Consider the following 18,032-nt stretch of genomic DNA (forward strand, 5'->3'; position numbering starts at 1 on the left):
GCCTGAAACCCAGGCATGTACCCTGACTGGGAATCCAGCTGTGAGCTTCTGGTTCATGGGTTGACGCTCAACTACTGAGCCACACCTGCAAGGCTAATTCCTCTTTTATTAATATGTTCTTTTTCCAATGGATATAAAATGGCAGCCTTCTTAATTTAGCCAAGTGGCTGTTTCATCAGAGTTTTGCATGGCTCAAAATATTTTTTTCTTTGTGATTCCTTTTATTATGAATGGGTTCACATATTTTTCATAACTTTACCAATCATTTGAACTCCCTTTTTTGTGAGCTATTAGTTTATATCCTTTACCCATTTTCTATTGTCTTTATCCTGTTTTCTTGTATGAATTATTATTGCATCAAAGAAATAAGCCTTTTGGCCCTGGCTGGGTAGCTCAGTTGGTTGTGACCCAAAACATAGTCACATACAGACAGTCTCTGGGTTTCTTTCTCAGGTGATTAACCTCATCCAGTATGTGATGAGCTTGTAGATTCACTGTTGCTTCCTCACCATTGAGGGACACAGTTTGAGCTGTGAGGAAGTGTCTGGACTGCGGAGTTCAAACCCATACATCATTTGTGTGCTGTGTGATCTTGCTTCACTATCTGAGCTTCTGTTTTCTTATCTATAATATGGGACTAATGTGTGTGCATTATATATTTGGATAACTTTTTATACTCAATTGGAATTGTATTAGCTTATACCAGTGTTCAGCAAACTGCAGCTCGCGAGCCACATGCGGCTTGCGAGCCGTGGTTTGCCACTCTGTTGACTAATGAGTTTGCCGACCACTGACCTAGACTCTCGATTCCAGTAATTACAGGCTGTTGTTGTTCCTTGTGATTAAGCCCCTATCCCAGTGGTCGGCAAACTCATTAGTCAACAGAGTGGCAAACCGCGGCTCGCAAGCCGCATGTGGCTCGCAAGCTGCAGTTCGCTGACCACTGGCTTATACTGACACCAACAGTACCTAAGAGTTGGAAATACATTTTGGTAGTTCTTTTAAAAATTTAATTTCCTGTAGTGAACATTTCATTTCATAATGTTTAAATGTCTTTGTTTAGATCTTTTGAGAAAATGTATGGCTCTTTACAATGTATGCTTCTATTTTTTTAGCTTAGAAATCATATATTATACTTGATAGAAAACTATCAAACAGTGGTGATTGTTGGAGAAACAGGATGTGGGAAAAGCACGCAGATCCCACAAGTGAGTATGTATTTATATGTGTCTCTGCACTTCGATCTGATTAGAAGGGTTTTGTAACAAGAACTCTACTTAATCGTTTGCATTTTTACTATCTTCTCTCAGAGAGGAAGTATTCAACCCAACTGGACCTATTTTTATTAAACTATTAAACTTATGATTTCTTTGATTAGTACTTAAGTAACAGTCTTTGATTTATTATAATTCCACTAGTGGCCCGGTGCATGAAATTTGTGCATGGGAGGGGGGTGTCCCTGAGCCCAGCCTGCACCCTCTCCAATCGGGGACCCCTTGGGGGATGTCTGACTGCCGGTTATTAATATGTTCTTTTTATGGGATCGGGCCTAAACCGGCAGTTGGACATCCCTCTCACAATCTGGGACCACTGGCTCCTAACTGCTCACCTGCCTGATTGCCTCTAACTGCCTCTGCCTGCCTGCCTGATTGCCCCTAACCCCTCTGTCTGCCTGCCTGATTGCCCCTAACTGCCCTCCCCTGCCAGCCTGATCTCGCCCCTAACTGCTCTCCCCTGCCAGCCTGATTGCCCCTAACCTCTCTGCCTGCCTTCCTGATTGCCCCTAACTGCCCTCCCCTGCCGGCCTGATCTCGCCCCTAACTGCTCTCCCCTGCCGACCTGATTGCCCCTCACTGCCTCTGCTTGCCTGATCGCCCCTAACTGCCCTCTCCTGCCGGCCTGATCTCGCCCCCAACTGCCCTCCCCTGCAGGCCTGATCTCGCCCCCAAATGCCCTCCCCTGCTGGCCTGGTTGCCTCCAACTGCCCTCCCCTGCAGCCTGATTGCCCCTAATCCCCACCAGCCTGATCTCGCCCCCAACTGCCCTCCCCTGCCAGCCTGACCGCCCCTAACTGCCTCTGCCTTGGCCCCAACCACCATGGCTTTGTCCGGAAGGAAGTCAGATGTCCGGATGATGGCCGGTTGACCCGGTCTAATTAGCATATTACCCTTTTATTAGTATAGATAGATTATATAGTTTAGGATTACTTAAATGGGGTAGGGGGAGCCTTTTTTCAGCAGGAGGAGATGCTCTTGGCAGACAAAAATACACAGTCCCTATATCTGGATTGATAGCCAGCCATATGCACTGTACTGCCAAACCAGTCATTAAAAAATTGAACCGCTTTCTTATACCTTACACCAAACAGCTACACCTTACACCAAACAGCTGTTGCCCTTAAAACTCCTCCTCAGCCCCCACCTTAGGTTCTGCCTTCGTAGTTCACCCAAATTAGGTTCTGATTGGTCAGTTTCTATGCCAGTCAGCGTCAAAAGCTCCGCCTCCTAGGCAGCCATTGGCTCCTCACAGTTCACCCAGATTTGGTTCTGATTGGTCAGTTTCTATGCCAGTCAGCGTCTCTGGGCTTATCTCCGGGCCTGATCAGAGAGGTGGAGCTGATCAGTAGCCGCCCCCAGGCTGCTGACGTGAGGGCTGAATTGCTGACCTCTTGGAGAGAGAGAGAGAGGCGCAGCTGCTGGCGAGGCCGGAGAGAGAGAAAGGCAAGGGCTGATCAGCAGCTGCCACGGAGGCTGCGGATCAGACCCTGCTTCTCTCTCCAGGCCTTGAGCAGCCACGGCAGCTGCTGATCAACCCCTCCTCTCTCTGAGAGGTCAGCAGTTCAGCCTGCTTGCCAGTCCCCGCCCACCCGAGCCTGCTGCAGTTTTTATCCTCAAATAATTGTAGTTGAGAGGAGGGGTAAAATGAATGTTGCTGTAGTTGTAAATAAAAATTGATTGTTATAGAATTACAGAGGAACACATGTGAAGAGGTAGTCATGTTAAGTTACTGAGAGATTATCAGTTTGAGAATAATAATAATTAGTAATAATAAAAGCTAGTGAGAAAGAAGTATTATAATAAATGTTACATAAAATAATCACTTTAAACAATATTTAATATTGTTATCTATATTGGATTTTTAAAATGCATATGATCAAATTTATAACAAATAAATATATATAGCAAATAAGTATATAAATCAGATAAATACATGTAGTCAAATTTTATGTATACTAATATAATTTATTGTTATATATACATGTATATAAAATCTATTTAATCTAACTAAAACATTTATATGGTTGATATTTACATTGAGCTATCTCTGTGTATACTTTAAAAATCTTTGTTTGCAGATTTAGCTCTGTTGCTTTTCCCCTCCTATCACTGTTCTGAGTGACTCATGGATAGGTTTTATTCCTTGAAGCAGCCGTAGTACATGAAAATTTTTAAGACTGGGGAGTCGGAATGTTGAATTCTGCCTTGGTTCTTCTGATTATCAGCTCTGATGTGAACGTAAACAAGTTACCTAACATTTCCAAGCCTCATTTGCAAAATAATTTCCAAAATATCTGTTGGAACAAGAACCATCTGTCATTTCTTTTCTCAGTGATTTTAACACAATACAGTTTGATCTCAGAGGAGACAGTTTCTGGAGAAGTGGTGTCAGATGTATACTTAAATGTGATTTTATTTGTAGTACCTTGCAGAAGCTGGCTGGACAGCTGAAGGAAGAGTTGTAGGAGTGACCCAGCCTCGAAGAGTGGCTGCTGTTACGGTGAGTTTCTGTTTTTTCTTTTCTTTTTGTATTGCAGATTCTATCTGTATCTTCTATTTCAGTGACTTATTTTTTTCTTGTTTCATAAAAGCTCCAAATGAATATGACATTACTCCTTAAGAATTTAATTCTTCAGTTTAAAAAGAACTATGACCTGATTATTTTTATAAAATTGGCACCTGTACATTATGAATTTTTAAAAAAATATATATTTTATTGATTTTGAGAGAGAGAGAGAGAGAGAGAGAGAGAGAGAGAGAGAGAGAGAAACATCAATGTGAGAGAGAAGCATCCATCTACTTCCTCCTCATGTTCCCCAACCAACTGAGCCACACCGGCCACGGCACATTATGAATTTTTAAAGTAGTAACAAAGTACAGAGTAAGTTAAAAACAAAAAACAACAAAAACAAAAAACAAAAAAATAAAGAGGAAAAAACCCCAAATCTCACCATCCAGCAAAAAGATGGTAAATATTTGTGAACAATATTCCAAGCGTCTCTTTCATGTTCACTAAAGTTGAATGTTCGGCTGGATGTATAGAAATAATTTTTTTTAAATGGGATCATAGCCATGTATTTGCTTCTGTTGAATTTAACAGAAGAGGAAATGGAAGTGAAATATACTGAACTTTGGGTCAGTATTTGTTCACCACAAGATAATTTATTAAATATTGAAAACAAATAAAAAAGATTAGAAAAAAGCTTTAGGATGCTACTTATTTTGAAACTATGTAATAGGTAGTTTCCTGTTCAAAGAATAAATTAGCACATTTATTCTTTCCATCTTTTCCTCCTCCATTTGTTATAGATGCAGTTCTATAATTTTTATTTTAATATTTATAAATATATATTCTTTTTTGTAATCATAACTATCACAGATGTTTAATTCTAGTTAGTTTTAATGTTCTTCACTAAATACTTCCTTGTATTGCCAATCTTGACTTGCTCATTTTGCTTTATTTTTTTATTGGCTAAATTTTATATGCCTGAGAATGTTTGATTGTGTTTTTTGTTAATTTAAAATTCTTGACTCCACTGTCTTTCCCTGGAAACTGCAGACATTGCTGTCTTGCCTTTGACATGGAGGATCACTATGCAAAAGTCTAAGGTCCATCAGGGGGTTTTCCCCCCTACTTCCTGGCTTACTTTTTCTGTTTGAATGCTTTAAAGATTGTTTTTGCACCAGGATGTCCTGATGCTGATTGCTGTTTCATTTTTCCTTAAATATGGAAGAACTTTTAATCTTCAGGTTCACATCTCTTTATATCAAGCTGATTTTCTTTTTTTAAAAAAAATATATTTTATTGATTTTTCACAGAGAGGAATAGAGAGTTAGAAACATCGATGAGAGAGAAACACTGACTCAGCTGCCTCCTGCACACTCCCTACTGGGGATGTGCCTGCAACCAAGGTACATGCCTTTGACCAGAATCGAACCTGGGACCCTTGAGTCTGCAGGCCGATGCTATCCACTGAGCCAAACCAGTTAGGGCCAAGCTGATATTCTTTTAATATATCTTGAAAAAATTTTCTGTTCTATTTATTTTATTCTATTTCTAAGAGTATCAATTAAGTGTATATTAGATCTCCTTTATCTATTTTTATTATTTATCACCATCTTTGGAATCACGTACTCTTCCACTTTGTTTTGTGAAATTTCTTCAAGTCTGTCCACAATTTTCATGATTGTTTTTAGTCAAATTTATTCTTTTTTGATTACTTTATATTTCTACATAGGTCTCATAATTATTTGTTTGAATATTTTTTCTTTATAGATAGAGAAGCGAATATTTAGAATGGGAGGAGATATTATAATACATTATAATTTTAAAAAGATAATGCCACAAAATTTTTTAAAAATCAAGAAAAATAACATAGTGTTTTTATTAATTAACTGCCTGACACATTTCTGTAAATTTTTTTTTCATGTAATTTTTGACTGCTTTTTCATTGATTACCTCTTTATATGACAACTAGAGGCCCAGTGCATGAAATTTGTGCACTTGAGGGAAGGGCCCTCAGCCCAGCCTGTGCCCTCTCGCAGTTCGGGAGCTCTCGGGGGATGTCCAACTGGGGGATGTCCGACTGCCTTGGAGGTGGGAGAGGCATCCGCCACCACTGCTGCACTCGCCAGCTATGATTCCAGCTTCTGGCTAGCTGAGCTCCCCCTATGGGAGCTCACTGACTACCAGAGGGCATCTCCTGCATTGAATGTCTGCCCCCTGGTGGTCAGCACGTGTCATAGCGACCAGTCATTTCACTGGTTGATTTGCATATTAGCCTTTTATTATATAGGATGATTTTCTATTATTTTCCTACAGAGAGAGTAGAGCAGTATTTTAGTGCTACTCCAGCATGGTCGATTCAGATTTGCTTTTTATTATTGACACTGTGTTCCTTTAATTTTGTAACTGGCTATTTTTATAGTGTTGTCGAAATTTTAGGGATTGTTCTCAAATTTGGGGAAAGCCTTCCCACTGTCTTTCGTATCTTGACTGGCTTCTGGTCTGTATGTTTGAGACCTTGTTTCTCTTTGACTCTTTTTTGACTTTGCATCTGTTCCTTACACTGTTTTTAGCTTAAGCTTATGATTTCTTTGAAACTGGATTTCTTTGGCTGAAATGTCCTTCTGTTTGTTTGGGTAATACTTTTAAAGTTTCTTTTTAAACTGCTTTGTTGCTTGTGTTCCTTTCTTTCCTTTTTCTTCATTGGCTTTAAGGAAATGGGCTTGTGTTAGTATTTTTTAAATTTATTTTAAATTAGGCAGAGTCTTTTTTCAAATATTTTTATTGATTTCAGAGAGAGGGAGAGAAACATTGATTGGCTGCCTTTTGCACGCCCATACTAGGGTTGAGCCCACAACACCGTGCATGTGCCCTGACCAGGAATTGAACCAGCATCCTCCCAGTGCCTGGCGACGCTCAACCGACTGAGCCACACTGGCTAGCTTGTGCTAGTACTTTTAATGACTGCAGAATTGTGAGGTTGTACTAGATAATGAACAGCCTCTCACCAAATCTCTTTTTTTAAAAAAATATATTTTATTGATATTTTACAGAGAGGAAGGGAGAGGGATAGAGAGCTAGAAACATCGATGAGAGAGAAACATCGATCAGCTGCCTCCTGCACACCCCCTACTGGGGATGTGCCCGCAACCAAGGTACGTGCCCTTGACCGGAATCGAACCCGGGACCCTTCAGTTCGCAGGCTGACGCTCTATCCACTGAGCCAAACCGGTTTCGGCCTCTCACCAAATCTCTTATCCTTCTTTGCCGGGAGATCGGATGGGGATCTTGTGGTACACTCCTTAATGATTTAAAAGGTCTGTAATGGCTCAAGATAAAATTCTCTGGGCTCTCTGATTTGGGATTTGCTGCTTGCTCCTGATTGCCTGCCTTTCCTCTTTAATTCCTCTCCCTTGTGATTCTTTGCCTTCAATGTGGGTCTCCCACTGAGACATTTTGGGTGTCTTTAGGGCCTGGTCACACTGCTGCTTCTGTCTTCCTAATGCAAGGATTGTCAACCCTGCCTTTAGGGTGGTCACACAGAGGGAGCCAGCAGCCTGCTCTGGTTGTGAGGAGGCTGGGGCTTCTCTTCTAGGTCCAGACCTCACAGTATTTGGCAGTGTCCTTCCTATGTAATTGTTTGGGCTCCTGGTTGTTTCCTTCTTTCATTGAAGATGGAGTTTTTGGTTGATAATATGTTTTATTTCTTTTGTCGTTATAAATTAGCTTTGAGAAAGGGCCATCTTTACCTGGACAGGAAATTCTATTTCCTTGAGTTATGTTTGCTGTGTACTGAGTTTTAATTACTGTGTAATACTTTTCCCCCAAAGTTCACTTTCTAATTGTCTTCAGTTTAGAAATTATTGATAAACATTTCCCAAGTCTTAACGTGTGTGTAAAAATAGAGATAACAGTTTGGAAACCACTTAACCTTTTACATTACAAGAGATGACTCAGTTACTTAAATTTTTCCTATTTATGGTTTGGGATCCCAGCTCTTAATCAGTTTGGATTTTAGTTCCAAATTTGTAGCCATGGATAATTTCCATGAAACCACATGCTTTCTCTGTAAAGAACCCAAAGTGTATAAATTAATGGTGTAATATTAATAGAGCTGTCAGGTTTGAAATGCTACATCTCAAGAAGTACTTTGTGTGCAGTCTGAAATCTGAAAACAATCTCAGAGCCTAGAACAGATTGCATAAAGCAGTTGCTTGATCTCTGTGAGAGGCAGTTACTATTGAGTATGTTTATTGCGCTCAGATGGTCTGGGTCTGGCTTCAAGGCCGGGCCCTGCCTTGAGCTATGATTCTGGACAAGCTCTAAGCCTATCTTATTTCACTTTGTCTCTTTAGGGTATCTAACCCACCTCATGGGCTGTGTGCATCTTTAATGACACACAATTTGTGAAAGTTTGGAGCACAGAACTGGCAGGTCGTAGGTGCTCAGTGATTTTTTTTACATCCCTTTCCCTCTATTTATTTGTTTTTGTCAAAAAATAATATTTAAGCTGTCCAATTGATGAGCTTATTAGGAGTAGAACTTCATAGAGGTAAAAATCTATTAAAAAGCCAGTAGATTAAGACCTTTCGAATATTAAGTGGTGTGGTCATAAATAAAAATTTTAAAAAAGAGTTTGAGGCCCAGGCTGGGTAGATCAGTGGGTTAGAGCGTTGTCCTGCTACACCAAGGTTGTGGGTTTGATCTCTGGTCAGGGCACATACCGGAATCAACCAATGAATACATAAATAAGTGGAACAACAAATCGATGCCTCTCTCTTTCTCTCTCTCTCTCTCCCTCTCCCTCCCTCCTTCTCTCCCTCCCTCCCTCCCTCCCTCCGTCTCTCTAAAATTAATAATAAAAAAGAATTTGATAACAAAATACATATTTTTTATAGCAAATGTATATAAACAGTGAAATAATATGACTAGTTTTGGCTTCTTCCTTGTATATTATATTTTTTGGAGAGGGTTCATTCATTTATGCTTATTCTTATAAGCCTATTTTCCCCATCAACTCCTAGTATGTCTATGCACACATTCTCCATTTGTGCCATTTTCTGAGATTTATTGTATAATGATCCATAGGGTTGAAATTGAAACAATAACAAAACCACCCTGGTGAAATGCTGGTTATCGGGAAATATAACCTGTGGAGGTAGAGCCGTCTAGGATGAATTTCTAGTTTCATAAGATGTTTTGAAAGACTGTGAGGTGTAGACCAGCTGCTGGATGATTGATTTTGTTTTGGCCTACCAGATCTGTAATTTCAAGTTGTTAGGCAGAGCCACTCCTGATCCTCATCTGCTCTTGAATTTCTTAAACACTGATGGCCAGATAACTCCTGGTGTGCTTGGCTTGGGGAGCTACGTGCCTGGGACACTGGGCTCCTGAGCTTGAGGGTGCTGTGGCCCAATGGCCATAGCAATAAACTCTGCTTCAGGACACCTGTCCCCGCCCACATTCCAAGCCCAAGACTCAGGGACTACATGGGCAAGTGGCTTCACATTGGGTAGGTGTGCCAGGTCCCCAGGGAATCTCTGTAATATTGCTTCCCTTTGTTTTTTTTTCAATTAAGTAATTTATATAACAAATGTTACACTCTTTATTTTCTTTTAAACTAAATTTTAAACATTGTTGCTCTTTCACTTTTATATGTATTCATTGTTTCAGATATTTTCTATTAATAAGATAATAAAACTTGACTGTCTTTGGAGAGGTAGGAGATCTTGCTGTCGGATTCTTTTTTTCAGTTTCTTACACTCACCTTTTGTCATATCTGGGTGGGTAATAAATCAACCAATAATTTATGGTCTTCATAATATATTATGTACTTTGTTTTCTTGTTTTACTTTATTATGTTAACTTGGATTCTTGGTTAATCTTCTCATCGGCTTATCTGCCCTTTTTTACTTTTTAATCTGCATTCTTGTCTTTATTTCCTCTTTTAATGGTTTTGGTAGCTGGAACACTGTTACACATTGTTGTAGGTTATCTTGCTCTGGAAACATTACTCTTTTGTTCGAAAGGGAAAATGAATTTGGCCCATTATTGAATTTGATCATTCCTGTTCCCCTGCCTTCATGGTCCAGTGGAAGGTGCTTTATTTCAAGGCATGAAGACATGAAAATTGGTGCTGGGTTGGTATATGAAAGAATAGAGAAGACTTTAGGAACAGAGTGATCTTGTCATTTCCTGCTTCCCTTTTTGATTTGGCCACCGGAAATTTAGAGCTGAATTTGTAGCTCGGCTTAAATAACTGGCATATCTATGTTTTTAAATTTTGCTCATTGTCCTTGATCTTTTGAATTTCACCTGTCATTTCTTTGATCCTGACTTGTGACATCTTTATGGGATTCTGTTTTCATTGCGAATGTTCTTAAAATTTGCCTCAAGTTGATTATAGAGTGAGGTGAGATATAAAAAGTTAATAAATCACAAAGGTCATCACACTTGTTCTCTTAATAACCTGCCCTTTTACATTTTCCACTGTGTTCACATACTATTTAAAAATAAGTGACCTTTATATTTTCCTTAGTATGTGCTCTGTGCAGTAATTTCTATGTCTCTATTTTCAGCATGATCTTTCTTCCCAAAGGTTGCAGGGAGAGTAGCTGATGAGAGGGGTGCAGTGCTGGGCCATGAGGTGGGCTACTGCATCCGCTTTGATGACTGCACTGACCCGCTGGCTACAAGAATTAAGGTGAGGGGCTCAAGCTGCTTTTCCTAGTGGGAATAAGGAAGATGATTATTTGGGGGGAATTAAAAACATGCTGTATTACTGCTGATGGGACACCGATACCATGGCCCTCAGGAAATTTAGTCTGCTGGGAGGTACAGAGCCTTGACTCTTAGCCTTAAAAGGACCTTGAAAGGAAGATGAAGCCCTTGGTTCTACAGAAGAGGTTGAGGACCTGGGAGGTTGAATAACTCGCCTAATGTCATGTGCCTGTCAGTGATAGAACCAGGACTCAAAGCTGTCCTGTCCCAGGTGTTTTTACTATTTTCCAACGATCCACATAGCTGTCTAAATACAGAAACTTGCTTATAAAAAGGCCTAAAAACAGGGACAAGGTAGTATAAGTTGAAAAAGTATAGAATTTAGTTTTATTAGTTAGGCCTTTCTAATTTTTACATGAAAATGGATTTTACGTGTTTTTTTTTTATTTTTACCTACATGTTAATATTAAAAAATTAGTATCAATAGTAATTAATATACAATCAACTCAACAGAGTATCTACTGGATACCACTATGCTGGAATCAAAGTCTAATCACATAGTACTCTAAAAGCATGAATGAGAATGCTCGGATGAAATGAAAATTGGTTATTAGAATCTCAGTTAGCCTCTCAATTTGCAACAGAGGCAAATTGGAAATAATGAGATGAGTTAAATGAACAATGTAGTAATTTGTGAAAAATAGAGACCTTGTTTTCAAAATTTCTGTATTTTGTTACCTTTACATTCATTTTACTAGGTAAAGTGAATATTGTTCTGTACCATTAAATATATTTAAATTAGCTAATTTTTAGATAAATTTCAGTGGATTATGTAACTGAATGGTCATAATCTCAAGGCACTCATTTCTTAACTGGTGGCCTGTCATTGGTGGCAGGTTCTCAGTTTCACTCCAGTGTGTCTATGTGGCTGCTGTACCAGCTCTAAGAAAAAAATTATGGGAATGTATCCTGCTCTTATAAACAAAGAGCAAAAACACTAAGATACAGCATGTGAAGGAGATAGTTAGCCTTGTTAAAGTACTGAACTGTTTGGGTGAGAGTCATAATATCTCATTCTTGCTGCATATTTCTAAAGCATTTTGTAAACATTCATTAATCCTAAATGATAATATCTGACATTCCTGAACACTGTGTCCTGGGCCCTGTGCTAAACACTTTATGTGTGCTATCTCAATTCTCACAGTAACCCTCTGAGGTAGATACTTTTATTATTTCCATTTTACAAAGAGGGGGTAACTTGCCCAAGGTTCACCCAGCTAGTAAGATAGAGCCAAGATCTGAACTCCCAGCAGTCTGACACAGCCCATGTTCTTAACTACAGTCCCTTTTACCTCCCTCAAATAATATTAGTTGAAGCTGAGGTTAATCACTTCAAGAGCTGCAAGTACATAGTTTTTGGGACATTTTAACAAGTTATGTCATACTCATGGCATTCCCTTGGGCAGACATAGGTTTGTCTTTACTGCCTGCTCAGCAGTACCAGTGGTGTGCCGGCCCAGAGGAAGTGAGGCTTAGCCGATGTATAGATAGTAAATGCAGGTGAAATTCAGCTAAAAGAATTGCAGACCCCAGCTGGAGAGCTCATGTTTGAAGTCTTGTTTGTGAGCAGTTCCATTGCTTGATAACTAAAATGTTGGGGCATTTCTTCATTGTCCTTTGTGGGAATTGTCTTGTACATTTGCTGATAAAGAGGTTGTTTAGTTGCACTTGAACTTTTTAGAAAAAAATCATTGATGTACAGTATAAGAATTATTTCTAAAACTTTTGTATTTTTGTTTTTTAGTTTCTGACGGATGGAATGTTGGTCAGGGAAATGATGGTTGATCCTTTGTTAACAAAATATAGGTAAATGTCTTTTTCTTATGATAACTTTCCTAAAGTTTCAAAAGTACAGTATATAAGTAGATTGAAAAGGCAGTTGTGTTAGTAGCTGAGGTAGCAGTCCGTGTTCAGCTGCCCTAAAGCTTTTGTCCTTACCTTGGCTGTTTAGACCCTTGATGTTTTTCTCAGACTTTACAGACAGAAAAGGGCAAATTAAAATCCCTGGTGTTATTTGAACAGTCTGTGGACTTGTCCTTTGTATCTTGTCTCTATTACGTGCCAGGAGTAATAGTGTCTTCAGAGTTGCAGCACAGAACTGGGCAGCATTTTATTGAATGTAATGCTCAGAGTCCAAATAATTATACTTTCTCCCCCCTTGTGTGTCTTTATCACTCAAGACATTAAAATTGTCCACCCAGGCTCTGGCATTCTGGGAAAGGATGTCACATTTGATTCCCTGGTACACATGCAACACAGCTGTGATCATGTGGCCCTTTGTGTTATTTTCTGCAGGTTAATAATCTTTAAGTGGTTGGCCTTGTTTTAATTTGTATGTGCTCTGTGGGGTTATATGTTATAATTTAAAATCAGGTGTTAGATCCTCTTGGAATCCAATGTGGGTGGTAAAACTCTTTAAATAGAGCAACAGATACACCATTTTCTTCCCCAGCATATGTTGCAGTCACCATTCTTATTAGCTTGCTTTATTTTGATACAAGGTGATTGCATGAGGGCTAAATACCTAGACGTCCCTTTGATGATCTGGATGGGGTTATGGGGAGGGAGCAGGGGTTGTCTGGATGCTCATAGAGACCTTCCTTCTGATTCTCAGTGCCATCATGCTAGATGAAGCCCATGAGAGGACCTTGTACACAGACATTGCCATTGGCTTGCTGAAAAAGGTATGATTTCGCTGCCAGACTTCGGTTTTTCTGTTTTTGTTTTATTTTGTTACCTGATTAGGAAAATAATTGTAGAAATTTGGAAAATCCAACAAAATATGAAGGAAAAAACTTTAAATCATCATCCATAATCCTTATCCTATCCATTCAGAGAAAGTCACTGGTGGAATGTTGGTATGTTTTCTTCTCTTTTCTGTGTTCGTTTGTGTGTGTACATGAATCTGTTTTGGCATAATAGGGATTAGATTGTATGTGCTAATTTGTGTCTTGCATATTTCTCTTAACATTATATCAAGGTCATTTTTCTGTGTCATTAAGTATTCTTTGAAGATGTTATTTTTAATGGCTGTATAACTGTATCTCTACCATTTGATTTTTCCCTTACTGCAAGGCATTTATGTTTCCAGATTTGAAGTATCTATACTAATAAAAGGGTAATATGCTAATTAGATCAGGTTGACAGGACATCTTCTGGATGTACAACTTCCTTCTGGACAAAGCCACGGTGCCAGGGACTGAGGAGGAGGTGGTTAGGGGTGATCAGGCCTTCAGGGGAGCAAACAGTTAGGGGGCGGCCAGGCCTGCAGGGGGGCAGTTAAGGGGTGGCCAGGCTGGCAGGGGGGCAGTTAGGGGGCAACCAGGCCGGCAGGGGACCAGTTAGGGGGCAACGAAGCTGGCAGGGGGGCAGTTAGGGGGTGATCAGGCTGGTGGGGAGGAGCAGTTGGGGGGCGACCAGGCCAGCAGGGGGGCAGTTAGGGGGTGTCCAGGCCGGCAGGGGGATAGTTAAGGGGCGACCAGGCTGGCAGGGAGGCAGTTAGGGGCGATCAGGCAGGCAGGCAGGCAAGTGGTTAGAAGCCAGCAGTCCTGGATTGTGAGAGGGATGTCTGGCAGTTGGATATCCCCTGAGGGGTCCCAGATTGGAGAGGGTGCAGGCCGGGCTGAGGGAACCCCCTCCCCCGTGCACAAATTTCATGCACCGGCCCTCTAGTTTTAAATAATGTCACAGTGAGCACCCTTATAATTAAATCTGTTGCATTCCTGCTTTTTTTCTTTTATCTTTTAAAAAATTTTTATTATAGAAAGTTTTAAACATACCCTGGAGTAAAGAGAGGGTTTAATGACCCCCATGTACCCATCATCTGGCTTCAGTAATTATAACTCATGGTCATTATTGTTTCTACCTTACCTCCATCCTCTCCCCCGTTCCTGATTTTTTATTTAAAATTTTCTTATTGTTTTCTCTGGATAAATTTCCATCACAGGAGTCTAGAAAGTGGTGGTAGAGCAGAGCATTGACCTGGGTCAGACTGCCGGGTTCAAATTCTGACTGCTGAGTTTATTCATAACTACAGTGGGGATAATAGAAGTGTCTGTATGTGTGCAGTACACTTTCATATATGGTAGCCACTAACCACCTTAGATTTGAATTGGCTAAAATAAAAAATTCAGTACCTCAGTCATACTGGCTATATTTTAAGGGCTCTGTAACCACATGTGCCGAGTGGGTACAGCATGGGATAGAACCTCTCCATACTGAGGAGAGTTCTCTAGCTCAGAGCTGCTCTTTATCATAATTTGTTAAGAGGCTTAAGTAGACAGTGTAAAATTCTTAGTATGGCATCTGGCCTAGGGTCACAAATAGACTGTAAGACACCTTTGTGCAAATTAGGAAAAGATGCCCCCACTGGGAGGATGTCCCCAGCCAACTGAGGGGAGGGTGCGTTGGATTTCAGATGCCCCGGCCCCCTTAGGCAGGCATCTTTCTACAGTGCGTACGCTACCCAGCTGTACTCTGGGACCCTGAAATAGTACAGAACTCAGTGTTTGTTAGCTGCTATTGTTATTTTGATTATTATTTTATTCCTTGGTCAAAGATTTAGGCTTTGATATTTATGACGGCTTATCCTATATTACCTTCTTAGGAACAACATAATAAGAGGTTTATTGCACTGAATCTTTGCCAACACTAAATATTAGCATTAAAAATACATCCTTGCCAGTGTAATAGGTGAAAAAAAGAATCTCATTGTTATTATATGTATTTGCTGTAGTTTATATGATAATTTCTCCTATGCCTGTTGATCATCTTTTTCTTCTGATAACTGTTAATATCTTTTGCCCATATTTCTATCTTGGTGTTATTGTTTATTGCTTGTTTGCTTTTAAAGTACTTTTTTATACTTCAGCTATATACAGGGTGGGGTTTTATCCCAACCTGTATACACAGATTCTGACTATCCAGAGACCCAGGTGCCAGGAAAAATGGTTTTACTTTCAGTAAATTCAAATTCAAGTCTTAAAACTGCTTTTTACTTTCTATTAAATTGTTTTAGCTCTTTATTTTGGAAAATTTTGTACAATTGGAAAGAATAGAATAATAAACCCTATTTTAACCTATGATTTTAATAATTATCAACTTGTGGTCAGTCTTGTTTCATCTGTAAGCTCCCCCTTACCCCCAAAAATACACATACTAAATTATTATGAATTTCAGATATCAAATTTCATACATAAATTTTACAGTTATTGTTTTATGATGCCTTCGTTTTTAGATTCAGAAAAAGCGAGGGGATCTTCGATTGATTGTGGCTTCAGCCACTCTGGATGCAGAGGTAAGAACATTTCCCCTCTCTCCTTGTCCCCCGTAAACACTGGAATCATTGGCCATGACTGTGGGAAGTTATCTCTAGCAAGAGCTTATCTTTGGCAGAATGGCCTACCTCCTTTATGGGGCCATCTGATGACCTAGATTCCAGGGGATCAGAGGATACTCCTTTTTAACCTGTAGGTGGAAATCAACCTGTAATTAATTGAGTTCATAATACCTACTTGTCTTGTTTCTCTACATACTGTTTCTCCTCTTACAGGCAGCTTCTTTTTATTTTCTTAGTATGAGGTTATATTTCTTGCATTTACTTATGGCTAGCATTTATATTTAGAATTTTTGTACAATTGAAGTTTTTACTGTACATATAATGTCCGTGTTATAATTTTTTATGGCTAAGTTTATATTATTATTCTCTCTTAACTAATATTTAAGTTCAAATAGCAACTCAACAAATAATTTTGACCACTTGTCATATATACAAAATAAATAGGTGTTTACAGTTCAGTATGTTCAAGGTGCTGAGACAGCCAAGGAGAGAGTTCCTAACTCCAGCTGGCTCGAAGGTGTCCAGAAGCTTTCACAGAGGGGGGACATCCAGTTGGGTTTGACAGATGCACAGAAGTTTGTCAGATGGGCAGGGGTGGGGAAGGGCATCCTGAGCATGCACAGAGCACAAGGGTATGAAACCATGTGTGCATGGGGCTGGGAGTCAAGTGTAAGGTGGGAGTCTTACCTGTATCGCCCGATACGGGGTGATCTACCTCTGACTTCCACATTCTCCAGTGTTTCCTACACTCCAACCCCACTGGTCCCCTTGCTGTTCCTCTGAAAAACCCTCTTTCTACACCATTCTTCCCTCAGACGTTCTCATGGCTCCACCCTCATTTCATTCCAGTCTTGACCAGGTATTATACTCTCAGAGAGGCCTTTCTTGACCACTCTGTCTAAAGTAGGGCCGCTGTTGCTATCCAGCTTCTTTTTCTGCTTATTTTTTTCTGTTTAGCACTAATATTAGGTGTATATTGAGTGTTTGTTTATTGTGTGTCTCCCATCATGAAACGTACACTCCCTGAAGATTGGGACTTTGAATGTCTTCAACAGTGTCTTGCATAATGTAGGTGCTATGGGTTGAATGAATTTTGATTGAATAGGAGGCAATGGAAGATTAAAATGGAAAGGTTGGTAGGGGTCAGATGATGGAAGGCCTTACGAGCCAACCAGAGAAGGAAGAACTCCATCCAGTGCCTGGTCGGGAGCCTTGGGAGGGTGTGAGGTATGTGACTTGATCATATTGACTTGATTCTAGGAAGAGCACTTTGGGGCTGTGTAGAAGAGACAAGAGAGATGTGGAAATAGCAGTTAAGAGGCCAGTTTTATAATCCAGTTGAAAAGGGCCTGGCCTCGCTGTGGCTTTAGGATCCAAACAACTTGGAGAGAGAAAAACCCCAGCATGGCTAAGAGAGGTGTCTGCATGTGCACCCAGACTGCTTGCAGATCTTCTCACTAGGCCGTAGGAGTCTGGTGTCTTAAGTCTGCCCATGGTAACTTCTGGGGCAAAGCTCCTTGGGTGCCCTCTTTAATTCTCATGTCCTTTACCCACAATACCTGCTAGAATGCTATTTTGAGGACCATACCTGACCTCTCCTGTTACCTCCTCCGTGGCTAAGTTGCACAAAACATCTCTATTTTACATCTTATCTTTGTTATCTCCCCTTGTAGAAAGTATTCCCAACAGTTTTCATTATGTTTGAAAACTATAAAGTCCGAGTCTTTTCTTAGAATGACTGTTAAATAATACTTATTGCTCATAATTGCCTTTCATAGTCTTTTGATGTGACATAGAGATTTAAAAAATAGCTTCTTTCAGTTCTGCCTAACAGTAGTTGATATAGATGGGCTTCCTGGAAGTGGTTTCTTTAAGTGGGAAAGTAGAATGAATGTAGGAAATTTGTGATGCTGTGAGAATACTATGATGCAGGCATGCCAGGACCTCAGCATTGTTTAGCTGGGCCTTTGATGGGCCATTCACCGCTTTATCCCTTTCTCGCCCCATGCTGGGGGTGGAGGTGAAGTCTGTGTGTGTATGAGGAGAGGACCTCAGGGAGAGAATCAGTTCTGTGGGAGTGTGGGTGCATGTGGGGCGTGGTTTATGAGTTCCCATGTGAGAGTGAGTGAGG

General features: G+C 40.1%; 1 protein-coding gene across 1 annotated transcript in view; it reads left to right on the forward strand.

The window, feature by feature from the left end:
* DHX35 (DEAH-box helicase 35) overlaps positions 1-18,032 on the forward strand; it is a 72,771-nt gene that overhangs the window by 7,931 nt on the left and 46,808 nt on the right. Inside the window, exons 3-8 of the mRNA XM_080684237.1 lie at positions 1,116-1,208; positions 3,700-3,777; positions 10,382-10,486; positions 12,308-12,369; positions 13,178-13,247; positions 15,800-15,859. Coding sequence (XP_080540363.1) covers positions 1,116-1,208; positions 3,700-3,777; positions 10,382-10,486; positions 12,308-12,369; positions 13,178-13,247; positions 15,800-15,859 — 468 coding nt within the window. The remainder of the gene's footprint in view (positions 1-1,115; positions 1,209-3,699; positions 3,778-10,381; positions 10,487-12,307; positions 12,370-13,177; positions 13,248-15,799; positions 15,860-18,032) is intronic.

This window comes from Plecotus auritus (genome assembly GCF_963455305.1).
Source record: "Plecotus auritus genome assembly, chromosome: 8".
Taxonomy (NCBI): Eukaryota; Metazoa; Chordata; class Mammalia; order Chiroptera; family Vespertilionidae; genus Plecotus; species Plecotus auritus.